General features: G+C 44.4%; 3 protein-coding genes across 3 annotated transcripts; 2 read left to right on the top strand and 1 right to left on the bottom strand.

Moving 5' to 3' along the window:
- Positions 1-1,215: 1,215 nt before the first annotated feature.
- BCR41DRAFT_416994 (hypothetical protein) lies at positions 1,216-2,431 on the bottom strand (the record flags this gene model as incomplete). Its single annotated transcript, XM_022029531.1, has 2 exons — positions 1,216-2,078; positions 2,428-2,431. The coding sequence occupies 2 exons, from the start codon at positions 2,429-2,431 to the stop codon at positions 1,216-1,218; spliced, it is 867 nt and encodes a 288-aa protein (XP_021875220.1).
- A 10,852-nt stretch (positions 2,432-13,283) lies between these two features.
- Positions 13,284-15,565, top strand: BCR41DRAFT_402481 (hypothetical protein; the record flags this gene model as incomplete). The annotated part of the gene is made up of 3 exons (XM_022029317.1): positions 13,284-13,415; positions 13,631-13,850; positions 15,345-15,565. The coding sequence occupies 3 exons, from the start codon at positions 13,284-13,286 to the stop codon at positions 15,563-15,565; spliced, it is 573 nt and encodes a 190-aa protein (XP_021875219.1).
- A 2,325-nt stretch (positions 15,566-17,890) lies between these two features.
- BCR41DRAFT_390914 (hypothetical protein) lies at positions 17,891-18,751 on the top strand (the record flags this gene model as incomplete). Its single annotated transcript, XM_022028301.1, has 2 exons — positions 17,891-17,974; positions 18,014-18,751. The coding sequence occupies 2 exons, from the start codon at positions 17,891-17,893 to the stop codon at positions 18,749-18,751; spliced, it is 822 nt and encodes a 273-aa protein (XP_021875218.1).
- Between the last annotated feature and the right edge of the window lie 59 nt (positions 18,752-18,810).

The following is an 18,810-nucleotide window of genomic DNA, read 5'->3' as shown; positions in this document are numbered from 1 at the left end:
TGTTATCCTTTGATGGTTACTTTTTGTTATCCTTTGGTGCTCACTTTCTTGTTAGCCTTTGATGGTTCAATTCCTTATTACGCTTCCATACTTTATCCTTCAATGCCTCACTTGGTTGCTACGCTTCCATTTCTTTCTTCCATGCTTGACTTTCCTGTTATGCCTTCATCTCTTTTTCGGTACTCCACTTTTGTTATCCTTTTCTATGTTTTCCTGGGCGCATCTCTTCCGTGTTAGTTCTATTACGCTTTCCTTCATTGCTTCGCTGTCTTGTTATTTTTCATTTGCTTTCTCGACGCTTCACCTTTTTACTATGCTATCCTTTGTTTTCTTCGATGCTTCACTTCCTGTTATGCTTTCTTTCTTGCTGCTTCACTTCCTTGTTATGCTTTCTTTCTTGCTGCTTCACTTCCTCATTTGTTTTCCTTGGCTCTTCACTTTTTAAATATACTTTCATGTGCTTCTCTTCGACGCTTCACTTTCGAGTTATCCTTTCCTTTGTTCCCTTCGATGCTTCGCTTTCTTACGTTGTTTTTCATTTGTTTTCTCCCTTTTCTTATTATAGTCCTTTTTTATTATAACCTCCTTTGTTTCTCTGTTGTGTGCGTGTATGTGTGTGTTTTGTTTACTTTTATACTTTCGTTTGTTTCCCTTCTGTGCTTCTCTTTCTATTTGCTTTCATTGTGTGCTTCCATTTTTTTTTTTTTTTGTTTTCTTTTTTTTTTTTCTTTCTTTTCTTCAGTGCTTCCTTTCCTTGCCATATCTTACATTTGTTTCCCTTTTGCTTTTCTTTCTTATCATATTTTCATTTATAGGCGCCGGCATTTCTTACATATCTTTTGTTTGTTCTTCCCCTCGCTTTACTTCTTTGCTATGCTTCCGTTTGTTCTTTCTCGACTTTCCCTCCTCCTTTCTCTCTCTCTCTCTCTCTCTTTTTTTTCTCACTTGCTTTCACTTACTCCTCCTATGTGCTTCTCTTCCTTAGTTTATTTTCATTCGCTCTTTCTCAGTGCTCCTTTCTCTTTCTTATTTTCTCTTTCTTTTGTTGGTTACTTGCCGCTTCCCTTCCTTACCTTACTTTCTCTTACATCGTTTCCTCGTTGCTTACCGCTCTTGGGGCTATTTTGCCTTTGGTATAGTATGGAGACAAAAAGTATGTAGGTTAGTATAAAGTAGTGACGGCAAGAGAAGGCAACGGTCGTAGTTGAGCGAGAGTTAGGGATGGACATAAAGAGTCACAGGGAGAGACGGAAAAAGTGTGTGCGTGCGTGCTTGTGTGTGAATGTATTTGGCAAAGGACTGCGATCGAGACTTACTTTTCAAGAGGTGGGGAGGTGGAGAGGTGGAAAGATAAAGAGGTGGAGAAGTGAAGAAGCGGAGAGGTGGAGAAGTGAAGAAGCGGAGAGGTGGAGAAGTGAAGAAGCGGAGAGGTGGAGAAGTGAAGAAGCGGAGAGGTGGAGAAGTGAAGAAGCGGAGAGGTGGAGAAGTGAAGAAGCGGAGAGGTGGAGAAGTGAAGAAGCGGAGAGGTGGAGAAGTGAAGAAGCGGAGAGGTGGAGAAGTGAAGAAGCGGAGAGGTGGAGAAGTGAAGAAGCGGAGAGGTGGAGAAGTGAAGAAGCGGAGAGGTGGAGAAGTGAAGAAGCGGAGAGGTGGAGAAGTGAAGAAGCGGAGAGGTGGAGAAGTGAAGAAGCGGAGAGGTGGAGAAGTGAAGAAGCGGAGAGGTGGAGAAGTGAAGAAGCGGAGAGGTGGAGAAGTGAAGAAGCGAGAGGTGGAGAGTGAAGAAGCGGAGAGGTGGAGAAGTGAAGAAGCGGAGAGGTGGAGAAGTGAAGAAGCGGAGAGGTGGAGAAGTGAAGAAGCGGAGAGGTGGAGAAGTGAAGAAGCGGAGAGGTGGAGAAGTGAAGAAGCGGAGAGGTGGAGAAGTGAAGAAGCGGAGAGGTGGAGAAGTGAAGAAGCGGAGAGGTGGAGAAGTGAAGAAGCGGAGAGGTGGAGAAGTGAAGAAGCGGAGAGGTAAGAAGGTGGAGAAGTGAAGAGGTGGAGAAGTGAGAGAAAGGAAGAGGAAAAAAAACAAAAGAAAGAGCGAGCTTAAAAATGAGAGAAAAGCGTCATTCTCCCAATCTCACTCGTCGCCACCATTTCTCCTTATCTTTGTTGAAAGCGGACATAATTATCCGAATATAGGCGAAATGAAAGTGATTGGACGCCATTTTGAAACAGCATGAAATTCAAAGAAAGGGTGGATGGAAAACTGTCGGCTTGGACAGCCCGGAAGCGATCCCGTTGCCTTTCATTGCGACAATTTTCGCATTTGTTGACGTAATAAGCGAAAGTGATACGACACTGAGAAGAACGAAGCAAAAAGCATCGAAGGTATTTAAACTTAATGACTATGAGTAGACACTACTCACACCAGACTTTTGACCCCAGACTTACACATTGTATGCTTTTTTTGCGGTCGCATTTTTCTTAAGGAACAAAAAAAAAATTGATAGAGAAAGATGCATTAATTTTTCATGCATCTTTGGGTGTAGCCACACTTTTCATTACATCTCGCTCTTCTCTCTTTTTATCGCTTCTAAAAGTATAATAGACAAGGATCCAGGCTTGTCATAGACTCTAGTGCCTTCTAGTTTCTGATTGAAAGTAATACAGTGTGTTCAGGTCTGCTACAGTATCTGGTAGATGCTTTTCATGGAGCCCATCACCTTTCTAGCCCATGTCCCAAAGGTAAGCCTGCCTTATTTTTTGTTATGACCATCTTGTTGAGCGAGCAACAACAAGCAACACGTAAAAAGTATGTAACGTGTGTGTCGAGGAAAATATTATATCCAAGCTCTGCAGGGCCTTCAGGGCCTTCAATACTTTTGATTCAACACCTTCATTACTATTGTATTTAATTCTTCGCATTAAATTTATTTATCCCTCTTTCAATGCTTTCCCTACCTTCACGTACATTATTCCTTTTGCTTCATGTGACAATGTAATGACATCAACCCTCCCTGTGGAGGAAGATGCTTTTGCTTTTAAAGCAACCGACTATTGCCATATTCGGATAATTATGTCCGCTTTCAAACAAGATAAGGAGAAATGGTGGCGACGAGTGAGATTACCCAAGAAATCATGCATGGATATTCAGCGAATAAACAAGAATGCAAGAATAGCAAAATGGTGTCTGTTGGACAATGTAAACACTTTAAGGTTTGGTGGTAAATGAGGTGCAAACATTTTGATGATGACTGACATAAGGATTGGAGCTGTGTGTCACCAAGGAGTACCCACCATCCCGCCTAGTGCAGGTTGCCGGTTCACACAGCAAGATAGTGCTTACTTTGAGTATTGCTCCATGGTGCTCCTTATTTATACTTGTGCAGGAGACAATAGAAGTGCTTCCATGGTGAAGAGTCCAAGGAAGTGCTTCTCAATATATATATATATATTGAAGCCTCTCTTCCAAAGCCAGTTGTTCATAACATAACAATAGGCACCAGAACCCCTCATTTTCGGAGCAGTACATTAATAATTCACCCTCCTATCATCTAAGCAATGCCGCCTCTACTAAATTTTCAATTTTCGGAGACTGCATTTTAAAGCTTTTTTTTTTTTTTTTGTGTGAATACTTTTTATTAAGAGATTGCTTGCTATCTAGCTATCTAGCTTACCTGGTTACTATCCTAAGCTACAAGAAGCCAGACTCTTAGCCACCTTGGAAAGCGCTTTTCTTTGTCACCATCGAAAAGACTCTCCAAGATGTTGTCCGGACACACCACGTGGAGGTGGTCTGGCATATCGTGCTCCGTTGGTCAGGCCCCATGGCCTTGCAAACGCCCGCACACACACACATTTATTTACCCATTCCATCCCCATCTTCCCATCCCATTCCATTCCCTTTCCCTTTCCCATTCTGGACCGAAGGGGCTCCGCCATCGCAAGGCTCGTTAAAGAACCAGCTCAGGCTCATGCCCGTTCGGACCTACCTTAGATATGCATTGGTTATTGCACCTTGGATGTGCATTGTTGCTATGCTTAAAAAGTGCTTTGTGTTGTGTTAGTAAGGGTTTTTTTTTTTTTTTTTTTTTTTTTTGGCTTTCTTGATTTTTTAATTGGCTTTTTTTTTCTTTTTTTCTGATATGAGATCTTTTTTTGCTTCTTTTTGGCTTTTATTTAGTCTTTTTTTTTTGGTTTTTTTTTTTCTTTGGTTAATTTTTTTTTAATTGTTTTTTCTTGGTATTTTTTTTTCTGGTTTTTGGTTTATTTTTTTTTCTTTTTCTTTTTTCTTTTTTCTTTGGTTTTTTTTTTTCTTTTTTTCTTTGGATTTTTTTTTTTTTTTTTTTTGGTTTCTTTTTTCTTAGTTTTTTTTTTTGAGGATTTGATTCCGGAGGCGCTTGTTTTTGCCTGGATGGACTGTTCGACCTTTCTTTGGTTTAGTCCTTTTGCTGGTGGCGCCGAGCTTTCGTTACCAGTGCCTTCCAGACCACACGATGAGAAGTGGCCTGGTCGCTATGTATTTGGTGTTGTTTCGTGAAGCCTTGGCCATCATACCCGAGATGGGATGGGCTGGCTATTTGGCCGCGGAGAAGGCCGTCGTTCGACTGCGGTAGACTATGAGGCCGTTTAGAGCGTGGCTGTTTAGAGCGTGGCATTCGGAGCGTGGCCAGTTGAATACGGCTTTTCGTTGGAGTGCAGCCGTTCGAGTATGGGCGCCTGAGTGTGGCAGCCTGGCTGTGCGTTATGAAGCCCCAGTTGCTTTAGGCAGCTTCATGTCGTTGCAGTCTAATCGTGGAATGAAAAGAGAGACACAAGCAGAAAAAGAATAATCAGAACAAGGACAGTGAAGCACAGAGTGACAGTGTTGAGAACTTCAGTGAGAGTGATTGTTTAGAGGGAGTGTTGCTTACCTTTTGTCTTGGTTGAGGAGGCCGATGGTCGAGGAAGACCGAGGAGAAAGAGAAGAGAAAAGAAGAAAAAGAAGAGTCAAATGGGTCCTTTTTATATTGGTTTCTTATTATTATTATTAACGTTCGCGCAAGAGGAGAAGGGCCGAGGAGTGATTGGTTTTAAAAGCGCGCTATACTAAGTACCTTGCTTGCTGTACGCTCAAGAGCGACCAATAAAATATCAACAACAAAATAAAAAATAAAATAATATACGTGTCTTTGATGTCATCTGTCATATTTCATATGATAAAGAAGAGACTCTCACGATTGAAAGTGGGAATAATGCTCTGTCCTCAAGACTCATAAGGAAAACCTGTCTATAAACAACCAGAGCATGAACTGTATTGCTCTCGAGCTTGTTTACTCTTATTGATAAAGGGGATCATCTTCTTTATCCTCTTCTTCTATTTCATTTCTTCACTCCTAACAAGAGATGGGATAGACTGTCGTTGGGCCTGTACTTTGGCAGCTTGCCGTTTTTCCAGGTGTGGTGGAAAATAACACATGAATTCGTTCAGAATACCTCTCCGCCTTTTTTTATTTTATTTTTTATTTTCATGCAATACAATGTAGAATACATTAAGATTTGAAGTGAAACAAATATCAACGTTTATATATCGACCAGTAAAAGGCACACGATCGTATCGAGGAATGACGTGTCGTATCTCTTGGCCTTTGAAAAGGAAAATAAGGAAAAGAAAAAAAGGAAAAATGTCTGTTTGAACAAAAACTGCCGCAGCACAGTTCCCACGACAATGATCCTATTCTTTGTTAAGGATGAAGAGAAAGAATGGGAGAAGAGAGTCAAATAGCAAACTCTACTGACAGTGCCTGATGAACCCCATTGCTAAAGAAAAAAAGGTACTCGAGCTTAATTGCTGGCGAAAAAGGGTATGCGAGTGTTGATAAGCTTGTGCTCTGAATCCTGTCCTTTTACTTTAGTCGCGTCACACCCTTTCTCTCTTTGTTGCATTGTGGCTCGTGCTCTTGTTGTTGTATGATATATGACCCTGCATATCTTTGAGGATGGTTATCCCTCCACCCGTAAGAGTTTTCTCTTTCTCCACCTTGCGAGCATATGAAAATTGACGGATGATATTGTTGCAAAATTTAGGGGCAGATGTGGTAGGAGATTTAGGTCGTTTTGGTGGATTATGAAGCCGGTCACTTCCAGCTGATAGATAAATAATTCTAACACAATAAAAGAACACACACACACTCACCGAAGACTGGACGAGAACAGTCAGTACTCAAATGGCTCTTGTGAAAAATAAGGAACCTTTAATGATCTATGGCTACTAACGACGAACGTTGTGAGGGCTCTTTACCTGGACGAGAACAGTCAGTACTCAAATGGCTCTTGTGTAAAAATAAGGAACAAGGAGCCAGATTTTCCTGAGCTGTTGCTCGTTAAATAGTTGGTGGCGAACCCTCTACACGTGACTAAAACTAAAACCAACACCCCCACCAGCTGCGAAGTTCGGCTCCGCCAAGCCGCAGCTCAAAAAGAAAGAAACTCATTGTGCTGTTTGCGCTTCTACCACCTTGACTCTTGCTACCCCGCATTTTGGTCATTGCATCATTGTTCTTGTCACCCTTTGGTTCGCCTTGGCATCGACCAAGGAAAATTTTCTTTCTTCGGCCAATCATTTTGATCCGTGATCACGCCATTACTTCCACATGATGATGTTGCCATGGACATAAATGTTGGTTCATTCCTCCATTCCCTTTTTTTTTTTTTTTTTTTTTTTTTTCTTTTTTTTTTTTCATTCGCAACTCCTTCCTCCTTGCCCTGCTTGAACTACTTCATCGTCATCATGGCCCGCACTGTTATTAAGAAAGACGAGGTTCCTCCTTGCCCAAGACCAACCACTTCCACCAAGACAATGCTTCCCTCTTCAGACAAGAGCTTAAGTCTGTCTTTGGGCACGTCTCCAGAGTCGCGTCCTGCTGTCACTTCTCACTCTCCTATCACTCCTTCGACCCCTACCACTCCTCCTGCTTCTGCTTCTTCTTCTACTCCTGCCGTTGTTCCTGCTCCTGCCGTCGTTGTCACTCCCCCTTCTTCTGCTTCTCCTGAGGTGGTTGCCCTTACTGACCACGAGGTTGGCCCTTCCTCTGTTTCGCCATTTGCAGCGGAGAAGTCTTCTCCAGAATCTCCTCAGTCCCAGACAGTTCCCCCCCCGCTCGAGAGCTAAATAAGCGGTCAGCTGAGGCCTTTCAAGACATAGACGAGCCAATTGAGAAACGCGTACGGGCGAAGTATCTTCTTCACGGCGAGGTGGCATTCTCCAGAGGCTTGGCTGACCAGTCGCGTCTTCGCGAGAGGCTTCGTTCACGGAAGGTGCAACTTGCGCCTGAGGAGCGTCACGAGATTGAGCTTGACCTGTCCTTGGCGACAAGGGATGTGGAGATTGGATTGGAGTGCCTTCGTTTGCTGTGTCCTCCCGCCCCCGACCCAGACTTGGCTGGTGTAATTGATCTGGCGCGAGAGGTTGTTCGGTGTCGGCGTAGTGGGGATTCTTCTCAGTAGCTCTCTGTAGGTTCTCAATAAAATCATCTTCCCATAATCGTTGCCTTTGAGTTGCGAGCTTGAGGAAGTCTCCATTAATTGTTTCTACCCCATCCTTTGTGCCATAATGCGTTCGACCCGTCTTGATCCCATATGATCCCTTTTCATTCGCCCAGACTACTTCAAATGGACCTAACCAACGCGGCTCCAGCTTGCGTCCAAAGCCTGTGACGAAATCCAAATTGAACATGTAAACCCTTGATCCTACTTCGAACGATTGTGGGCGAACACGTCGATCATAGTAACGTTTCATCCTGTCATTGGCATTAAGCTTGCATGAGTATGCATACTCACGGATTCCCTCTCTTCTTACGATAAATCTCGCCATGCTTTCTTCTAGGACTACATCGTTCTCTTCCGGTGCCTCTGCTGAAACGAGGAACTTGTCGTCCGCGAACAGTCGCCGTAACGCTGACTGTCCTGTGTAGCCCATAAGTGCTTCCATTGGCGACACTCCTGTGCTCCTAACGACTCGACAATTCACGTCGAATACTGCTTTCGGTAGGAATGCATCCCAATCCTTAGATCCAGCTGGCAGTACTCTCCTCAGTCGCTCCTCGATAAGCTTATTTGTCGCCTCGACCTGTCCCTGACTTTGCGGATGCCTTGTCGAACCAGTGACGTGCTTGATCCCCCAGAGGTCACAGAAAGTCTTGAATTCGTTACGAAATGCGGGGCCTCCATCCGATCTAATCATAACAGGGAGCCCGAACCGACAGATAATCTTCATAAATAGAACAGCTAGGACGCCTTGCGCGCCTTTGTTGGCCACTGCATGTGCTTCAGTCCACTTGGTGAAGGAATCTGTGAAGACGACTATGGTGGTCATCCCCCTAGGCGTTTCGACTAAGTTCTCAATCAAGTCAACGAAGAGAACTTCAAATGGGAACTCGGAGACCGTAGGATGCAACCTGTTATGTTTCACTCGACTTCCAAATTGCTGGCAACGGCCGCAAGACTTGACCCAGTGGAATACATCCCGTCTCATCGTTGGCCACCAACACACGTCACGAACTGTTGCTAGGGTAGACTCTGCTCCATAGTGACCGCCCTTGTCGTGTGCCTCCTTCAGCACACCCTCGACTTCATCCTCAACTACGCACCTCTTCTCTCTGTTGTCGGCATCTCTATACAGTAGGTCACCTTCCTTCGTCAGTCGAAACCTGTATGCCTGTCTCTTGATCCTCCTCATTTCAACTTTGTCTTCTAACTCCAGTCTCATCTCGGCTAGGTACATGTAGAAGTTCGCGTACCATTGGCTCGCCAGCCACTTTTCTCCTGTGGATTCTGCCCTTCGGCTCAGACACTCTGGCACCTCGTCATCGATGTCATCCGTGGCTATTCCTTCCGACATAATGCGACTCATCCCGTCTGCATTGCCGTTCTTCGTACCTGGTTTGGTCTTAATGACCAGCTCGAATTCCGACAGAATCATCTGCCACCGCGCAGGTCGACCAGTCAGATCAGTCTTGGAAAACAACCATTTGAGTGGCGCATGGTCTGTGTAAACGACAACGGACCTACCCAGGATGTAAGGCCGAAACTTCTTGACGGCTATGACAACGGCGAGGCACTCTTGCTCAAAGGTAGAGTAGTTGCGTTCGGCTCCTTGAAAGGTCTTCGAGTAAAAGTAGACCGGTCTCAACTTACCCTCCTCATCTTCTTGTTCTAGCACTGCGCCCATAGCGTATTTGCAGGCGTCACACGAGACCACCCAATCCTTCTCGAAATCTGGAGCCTTAAGTACCGGAGCTTGAATTAACTTGGCTTTGAGACCCTTTACTGCGGCCACCTGTTCAGGACCCATGGTGAAGCTTGCACCTTTCTTGAGGAGCCTCGTCAGCGGCTCTGCAATCTGAGCGTAGCTTTCGACGAACCTTCGATAGTAGCCCGTCAAGCCCAAGAATGCACGTACATCTTCCTTGCTACGTAATGGGGTGAAATTCTTGACCTTGTCAACTTTGTCTGGCATGACCTCAATTCCATCTTTGCCGACCACGTGGCCAGTAAACTTCACCTTGTCATACCCGAAATGGAGCTTACTAGTCTTGTACTTGACTCCTCCTGCGCGAGCTGCCGCAAACGTATGATCGAGGGCTCTCAAATGCTCTCCCCAGGTCATCGTGCGCACGCACACATCGTCCATGTACGCCTCAAGCACTCTTCCGATAAGGTCTGAGTACACTTTTCTAACGAAGCGACTGAAGGTATGTGGCGCGTTCTTGAGCCCAAATGGCATTACCTTGTATGCAAACGTCCCAAAAGGCGTACGGAAGCCAAGATACTTGACATGCTCTTTTTTGATGCCAATCACGTAATAACCTTGAAATCCGTCCAGGCTACTGTAGTACTCGAATCCGCCTAAGTTGTCAAGTATTTCCTCGATGTTTGGCAGTGGCCAGCTCTCCCTTTCGGTAACCTTATTTAGGCCTATGTATGCGACGCACTTGCGCAAGGATCCGTCTTTCTTAGGAGCAAGACTCAGCGGCGCGCACCACTCGCTCTCCATCTCTATGATTTTTCCTGCCTTAAGCTCATCATCAACACTCTTCTTAAGGAAGTCAAGCTCCTTCGGCGAGTACCGTTTGCACCATCCTACGTACACTGGCTTGGCGCCTGGTTGAATGTTGATCTCATGTTCTAAAATAGACGTCACTTCGAGGTCCTCAAGGTTGGTAGTCAGCCTGTCCTTATTCTTTCAAGTAACTCCACAATCTGTCCGTATTGCTCATTGGACAAATTTGGGTTGATGTCCACGTTGACTCCGTCAACCGCGAACGGCTGCCTTTTTACGCGAGCATCGTCATTCTCGCACTGTATCTTGCTAGAGAACACTCTTGCGGTCATCGCCTGCAGATCCGGGTCACCACCTCTATTGTCTTCACTCTCAAGGCTCTGTACCCTGCATCAGCATCGGATTCTTCCGTCTCGTAGATTGATTCGTCATCCTCATAGTCGTCGTACTCATCATCATACTCATCGCTTCTCATCAGACAAGTACGTTGATGTCGTAGGCTGAGGGGTTGAGGCGCGAACATTTAGACCGCCACCAAGGGTGATAGTCCTTCCCTCACTCTCCACGTAGTACACGATACCGTTGCTCCAATCAGCCTTGGCTTTCAGCGCCTTGAGCCAGTCATCGCCAAGGAGGAAGTCATATGTGCCCTTACAGTCGATCACTCCCATCGACATTCTCAAGGGGATCCCGGACACATAAATATCGATAGGTCTTGTGCGGCCCGCAAGCTTCTGGAAGGACCCATGGGCTAATAGCACCGCACGAGTAGCAGGCTCTAACTTCAGTCCGAGTGCGTTTGCCACATGTAGGCCCATCATAGTATGGTCATTGCCTGGATCAATAACGGCGTTGTTGAAGTCTCGTCCCAAGGCGGTGACGGTCGTGACATCACCCTTGCCACCTTGAACGTTCCTGGCCATAGCTATTGCTGACTGACTCCTCTTAGGCTTGCTTCTTCTTGGAGGGGCATGGCGGGCCCAGGCCTCGGTAACAGCTGCCTTGAGTTGCACTGCCATCTTTCCACGGTACTTGGAGTGAGTGGCCAAATCAAAATTCAATCCTTCGACCGCATCAACGAACACTGGATCAGGAATGACGCGCTTCCTGGTACGCTTTGGCGTCGCATTTGGAGCTTCTGCAACATTATTCTCTCGCCCGTCGACCGCTCTGTCATCAAAAGTCACTGTCTGGAAGTGGGGGTCCCCAGAAGGTTGCGCACTACTAGTGGATGCCTCAGCCTCCCACTGCATTCCTCGGACAGGTGGAGTAGTGCCTCTCGTTTCCTCTCTTCGTTGAGACGATGGACCTGCAGGAGTGCCTGTCCTCTCACTGCGACGTCGCTGGGCACCTGTCGAATTTAATCGCTGTGGCTTAGTCGTGATAAATGATTGGGCGACATTAGTGGCGGAGATTTCTAAACTTTGCACTCTTAGCGAGGAGTTAGTTTGAGTGGCCAATGGGACGCTATTGGCGCCTGTGGCGGGGCTTCCTTGTTCCTTAGTGCAAACCTTCGAAGTATGGCCTCGCTCGCCACATCGGAAGCATTCCACCAATGGGCAGAACGACAAGAGGTGCCCCTCTTGATTACATTTATGGCAGGTTCTACGGGCCATAGGGATAGCCTGCTGACTTCGAACTTCGGCGGGTTGGAGCACGGCATTAGGTCTAGCCTCCACTCTAATATGCTTGGCCAATTCAGAGGAACCAAACACTCGCCTCGCTACAGCCGGGCTCATTCTTGAGATAGTCTGAGCGATTCGCGCCTCCGGAGTTCGCTCCTCGGCAGCAAGGGTCCAGGCTCCGAACATGTCTGTTAATTCGTCTACGCTTAATTGATTAACTTTCTCTTTGTCGTCTTTGAAGTCCGCTAGGAAGCCAGAGTAGTGCGTCCTCGGCACTAGGGTCGATCCAAGCAGAACATTCGTCTCGATTGGTGCAGCATGCTCAGCGTTGCTGCGAGCTATGACACGGCTCTCAGTGGTGTCAATGCCCCAACGATTTCCTTCAACCAATTGTGTCACTGATTCGAAGGTTTCCTTCAAGGTCGCAGGCGCTTCTTTGTTCTTGACCTTGAAAGGATGGTCTTGCCTCAAACCCTTGCAAAATCTGTACGCCAGTAGACGCTCGGTGGCTGTTGGGATCTTGTACGGCTGTGCGTCGCAACCAGACTCTGGGTCGAGGAGTTCCATGGTAAGTTTCATTCGTTGTACATAGTTGGCTGTCGTCTCATCTTCTCCTTGCTTAATAGAATGCAACTCGTCCAGGGTGACATCCTGGCTTCTAGGGGTAGAGGCCTCCATGATGAAATCGCTGACGAACTGGCTCCAGGCACCATTCGTCTTGTTTGTCATCCTCCAGCGCCTGATCCAGCGTTGGATCTTGCCTGTCGCCTGCCTCTCGACGAACATCAACTTGTTGCTCAGGGTTTCTCCTTCGATAACACCTCCAAAATCGCTGATCCATGTCGCGGCGGTTAGACCCTCAGCCTCTGCCGACGGCCACTTCGGGATCATGGTAAGAAGAATCGATAAATTGGAAGACATTGTAGCTGCCACCCCCTGCGTAGATCACCAGAAATATTGTTGCAAAATTTAGGGGCAGATGTGGTAGGAGATTTAGGTCGTTTTGGTGGATTATGAAGCCGGTCACTTCCAGCTGATAGATAAATAATTCTAACACAATAAAAGAACACACACACACTACTCGAAGACTGGACGAGAACAGTCAGTACTCAAATGGCTCTTGTGTAAAAATAAGGAACCTTTAATGATCTATGGCTACTAACGACGAACGTTGTGAGGGCTCTTTACCTGGACGAGAACAGTCAGTACTCAAATGGCTCTTGTGTAAAAATAAGGAACAAGGAGCCAGATTTTCCTGAGCTGTTGCTCGTTAAATAGTTGGTGGCGAACCCTCTACACGTGACTAAAACTAAAACCAACAATATCACAAGCGCGCAGATTACCCATTTTCAATTCCCGCTACGCCGCTTTCTTTTTTATTGTATTTTATTTTATTTTATTTTATTTACTTATTTTGTTTTATTTTATTTTATTTTATTTATTTTAATATATTTTATTTTATTTTAATATATTTTATTTTATTTTAATATATTTTATTTTATTTTAATATATTTTATTTTATTTTAATATATTTTATTTTATTTTAATATATTTTATTTTATTTTAATATATTTTATTTTATTTTATTTTATTTTTTTTTGCTTAACTCAGTGGCCGCTCTCTGTACACAGCTCAGCCGAGAGATGACCCACACAGGACGCATCCGAGTCCAAGGCTGCGATTTCAAAGATAATGAGAAGGAAAATGTCTTTATCCTCTTCCTACCACTGTACTTACGCTCACCCATATCACTCACAGCAAACAACAGGTACTTGGTTATGATGGGAAACTATCAAGCGCAAACATTTTATTTTCCTCAATCTTTGTGGATTGAACATAGCTCTAAGGAGTTGGCAGAAAAGAGCTATCCCTTCTCAAACAAGCTTGAAGACTCATTTGCGCGCGGAGCTTTGGATCCATTGATGACTTATTTCTTCCCAGCGGATGACTAGGCTTTTGCGCTTGATTGGCTAACCGATCCTCGCTGGAGTACGGCGTACGGCAAGGGGATCCGCTGAAACCAGATGTGACGATTCGAAAGTACATTTTTGAGGCGGCTTATGCTGAGACCAAGTCGTCTAAGGACAAGCGAAGCCTACATTTATTTGTCGAAGACCAATGGAGCCTAATGAGGTTTGCCAAGGACACGATTGACGAGAACCTACGTAATGAACGGGTTGTGATGGAGATCCCTTGTCTGCAAGTGTTTGGTAAGTCTATGTGACTTATGTGGCAATAACGCGCCACACACCTTGACGAGATAAATTTTCGATATGAGGTTCTAGAACAAATCAATGCCATCTTATAGATAGATATGTAGTTACCCGCTACAGGCTCCTCTACCAGGGAATGAATAAATACCTCCATGGGTGTGGGCCCACATCTAATTCTTACTTACTTTTTCTACTGCTCACGATCTATCTACAAAATATATTTCAGTCTCGTTATCGCCGTCAGAGGTCATGATTTGAGTGGTCGTGGACATGTTCAGCCCGTTGGCATTGCCAAAGACCCCAGGAAGGCATAACAGCTCTGATTCTTTCTCGAAATAATCCATCATATTCAGCCGACTTGCACCTACCTTTCGAGCTAATAGGGTGGTGCGGGTGGGACATACATCCATGGCACCTATGACAATGTGAATAGGCCATCCTTCGTAGACCATTCAATAGAAAAAAGAGGTGAGTGGGAAAGACAGAAAGTGCTGTATGTGGAAACTTATGCTTGAATGAGTAAAAGGAGGGGAAAGTCTATCTGGTGGAATGGAGACTTTGACTGAAACTGATCAAAGTGATTGAAGCTGATTAAAAAAAAAAAAAAAAAAAAAAAAACTCCATATACATATATTATCATCAAACGATCGTGTGCCTTTTACTGGTCGATATATAAACGTTGATACTTTGTTTCACCTTCAAATCTTAATGTATTCTACATTGTATGCATGAAAATAAAAAATAAAATAAAAAAAGGCGGAGAGGTATTCTGACGAATGTCATGTGTTATTTCCACCACACTCTGGAAAAACGCAAGCTGCCAAAGTACAGGCCCAACGACAGTCTATCCCATCTCTTTTAGGAGTGAAGAAATGAAATAGAAGAAGAGGAAAAGAAGATGATCCCCTTTATCAATAAGAGTAAACAAGCTCGAGAGCAATACAGTTCATGCTCTGTTGTTTATAGACAGTTTTCCTTATGAGTCTTGAGGACAGAGCATTATTCCCACTTTCAATCGTGAGAGTCTCTTCTTTATCATATGAAATATGACAGATGACATCAAAGACACGTATATTATTTTATTTTTATTTTGTTTGATATTTTATTGTCGCTCTTGAGCGTACAGCAAGCAAGGTACTTAGTATAGCCGCCTTTTTGAAACCAATCACTCCTCGCCCTTCTCCTCTTGCGCGAACGTTAATAATAATAATAAGAAACCAATATAAAAAGGACCCATTTGACTCTTCTTTTTTCTTCTTTTCTCTTCTCTTTCTCCTCGGTCTCCTCGACCATCGGCCTCCTCAACCAAGACAAAAGGTAAGCAACACTCCCTAAACAATCACTCTCACTGAAGTTCTCAACACTGTCACTCTGTGCTTCACTGTCCTTGTTCTGATTATTCTTTTTCTGCTTGTGTCTCTCTTTTCATTCCACGATTAGACTGCAACGACATGAAGCTGCCTAAAGCAACTGGGGCTTCATAACGCACAGCCAGGCTGCCACACTCAGGCGCCCATACTCGAACGGCTGCACTCCAACGAAAAGCCGTATTCAACTGGCCACGCTCCAGATGGCCACGCTCTAAACAGCCACGCTCTAAACGGCCTCATAGTCTACCGCAGTCGAACGACGGCCTTCTCCGCGGCCAAATAGCCAGCCCATCCCATCTCGGGTATGATGGCCAAGGCTTCACGAACAACACCAAATCATAGCGACCAGGCCACTTCTCATCGTGTGGTCTGGAAGGCACTGGTAACGAAAGCTCGGCGCCACCAGCAAAAGGACTAAACCAAAGAAAGGTCGAACAGTCCATCCAGGCAAAAACAAGCGCCTCCGGAATCAAATACCTCAAAAAAAAAAACTAAAGAAAAAAAGAAACCAAAAAAAAAAAAAAAAAAAAATCCAAAGAAAAAAAGAAAAAAAAATAAACCAAAGAAAAAAAAGAAAAAAGAAAAAAGAAAAAAAAATAAACCAAAAAAAACCAAAGAAAAAAAAATAACCCAAAGAAAAAAAACAATTAAAAAAAAATTAACCAAAGAAAAAAAAAAACCAAAAAAAAAAGACTAAATAAAAGCCTAAAAAAAGAAGCAAAAAAAAGATCTCATATCAGAAAAAAGAAAAAAAAAAGCCAATTAAAAACATAAGAAAGCCAAAAAAAAAAAAAAAAAAAAAAAAAAAACCCTTACTAACACAACACAAAGCACTTTTTAGCATAGCAACAATGCACATCCAAGGTGCAATAACCAATGCATATCTAAGGTAGGTCCGAACGGGCATGAGCCTGAGCTGGTTCTTTAACGAGCCTTGCGATGGCGGAGCCCCTTCGGTCCAGAATGGGAAAGGGAAAGGGAAATGGAATGGGGATGGGAAAGGGAATGGGGATGGGAATGGGTAAATAAATGTGTGTGTGTGCGGGCGTTTGCAAGGCCATGGGGCCTGACCAACGGAGCACGATATGCCAGACCACCTCCACGTGGTGTGCTCCGGACAACATCTTGGAGAGTCTTTTCGATGGTGACAAAGAAAAGCGCTTTCCAAGGTGGCTAAGAGTCTGGCTTCTTGTAGCTTAGGATAGTAACCAGGTAAGCTAGATAGCTAGATAGCAAGCAATCTCTTAATAAAAAGTATTCACACAAAAAAAAAAAAAAAAGCTTTAAAATGCAGTCTCCGAAAATTGAAAATTTAGTAGAGGCGGCATTGCTTAGATGATAGGAGGGTGAACTTATTAATGTACTGCTCCGAAAATGAGGGGTTCTGGTGCCTATTGTTATGTTATGAACAACTGGCTTTGGAAGAGAGGCTTCAATATATATATATATATTGAGAAGCACTTCCTTGGACTCTTCACCATGGAAGCACTTCTATTGTCTCCTGCACAAGTATAAATAAGGAGCACCCATGGAGCAATACTCAAAGTAAGCACTATCTTGCTGTGTGAACCGGCAACCTGCACTAGGCGGGATGGTGGGTACTCCTTGGTGACACACAGCTCCAATCCTTATGTCAGTCATCATCAAAATGTTTGCACCTCATTTACCACCAAACCTTAAAGTGTTTACATTGTCCAACAGACACCATTTTGCTATTCTTGCATTCTTGTTTATTCGCTGAATATCCATGCATGATTTCTTGGGTAATCTCACTCGTCGCCACCATTTCTCCTTATCTTTGTTGAAAGCGGACATAATTATCCGAATATGGCAATAGTCGGTTGCTTTAAAAGCAAAAGCATCTTCCTTCCACAGGGAGGGTTGATGTCATTACATTGTCACATGAAGCAAAAGGAATAATGTACGTGAAGGTAGGGAAAGCATTGAAAGAGGGATAAATAAATTTAATGCGAAGAATTAAATACAATAGTAATGAAGGTGTTGAATCAAAAGTATTGAAGGCCCTGAAGGCCCTGCAGAGCTTGGATATAATATTTTCCTCGACACACACGTTACATACTTTTTACGTGTTGCTTGTTGTTGCTCGCTCAACAAGATGGTCATAACAAAAAATAAGGCAGGCTTACCTTTGGGACATGGGCTAGAAAGGTGATGGGCTCCATGAAAAGCATCTACCAGATACTGTAGCAGACCTGAACACACTGTATTACTTTCAATCAGAAACTAGAAGGCACTAGAGTCTATGACAAGCCTGGATCCTTGTCTATTATACTTTTAGAAGCGATAAAAAAGAGAGAAGAGCGAGATGTAATGAAAAGTGTGGCTACACCCAAAGATGCATGAAAAATTAATGCATCTTTCTCTATCAATTTTTTTTTTGTTCCTTAAGAAAATGCGACCGCAAAAAAAGCATACAATGTGTAAGTCTGGGGTCAAAAGTCGTGGTGTGAGTAGTGTCTACTCATAGTCATTAAGTTTAATACCTTCGATGCTTTTTGCTTCGTTCTTCTCAGTGTCGTATCACTTTCGCTTATTACGTCAACAAATGCGAAAATTGTCGCAATGAAAGGCAACGGGATCGCTTCCGGGCTGTCCAAGCCGACAGTTTTCCATCCACCCTTTCTTTGAATTTCATGCTGTTTCAAAATGGCGTCCAATCACTTTCATTTCGCCTATATTCGGATAATTATGTCCGCTTTCAACAAAGATAAGGAGAAATGGTGGCGACGAGTGAGATTGGGAGAATGACGCTTTTCTCTCATTTTTAAGCTCGCTCTTTCTTTTGTTTTTTTTTCCTCTTCCTTTCTCCTCACTTCTCCACCTCTTCACTTCTCCACCTTCTTACCTCTCCGCTTCTTCACTTCTCCACCTCTCCGCTTCTTCACTTCTCCACCTCTCCGCTTCTTCACTTCTCCACCTCTCCGCTTCTTCACTTCTCCACCTCTCCGCTTCTTCACTTCTCCACCTCTCCGCTTCTTCACTTCTCCACCTCTCCGCTTCTTCACTTCTCCACCTCTCCGCTTCTTCACTTCTCCACCTCTCCGCTTCTTCACTTCTCCACCTCTCCGCTTCTTCACTTCTCCACCTCTCCGCTTCTTCACTTCTCCACCTCTCCGCTTCTTCACTTCTCCACCTCTCCGCTTCTTCACTTCTCCACCTCTCCGCTTCTTCACTTCTCCACCTCTCCGCTTCTTCACTTCTCCACCTCTCCGCTTCTTCACTTCTCCACCTCTCCGCTTCTTCACTTCTCCACCTCTTTATCTTTCCACCTCTCCACCTCCCCACCTCTTGAAAAGTAAGTCTCGATCGCAGTCCTTTGCCAAATACATTCACACACAAGCACGCACGCACACACTTTTTCCGTCTCTCCCTGTGACTCTTTATGTCATCCCTAACTCTCGCTCAACTACGACCGTTGCCTTCTCTTGCCGTCACTACTTTATACTAACCTACATACTTTTTGTCTCCATACTATACCAAAGGCAAAATAGCCCCCAAGAGCGGTAAGCAACGAGGAAACGATGTAAGAGAAAGTAAGGTAAGGAAGGGAAGCGGCAAGTAACCAA

The sequence above is a fragment of the Lobosporangium transversale genome (genome assembly GCF_002105155.1).
Source record: "Lobosporangium transversale strain NRRL 3116 chromosome Unknown BCR41scaffold_91, whole genome shotgun sequence".
NCBI lineage: Eukaryota > Fungi > Mortierellomycota > Mortierellomycetes > Mortierellales > Mortierellaceae > Lobosporangium > Lobosporangium transversale.
Note: the sequence above shows the minus strand (reverse complement) of the source record. Positions and strands in the feature narration are given on the sequence as shown.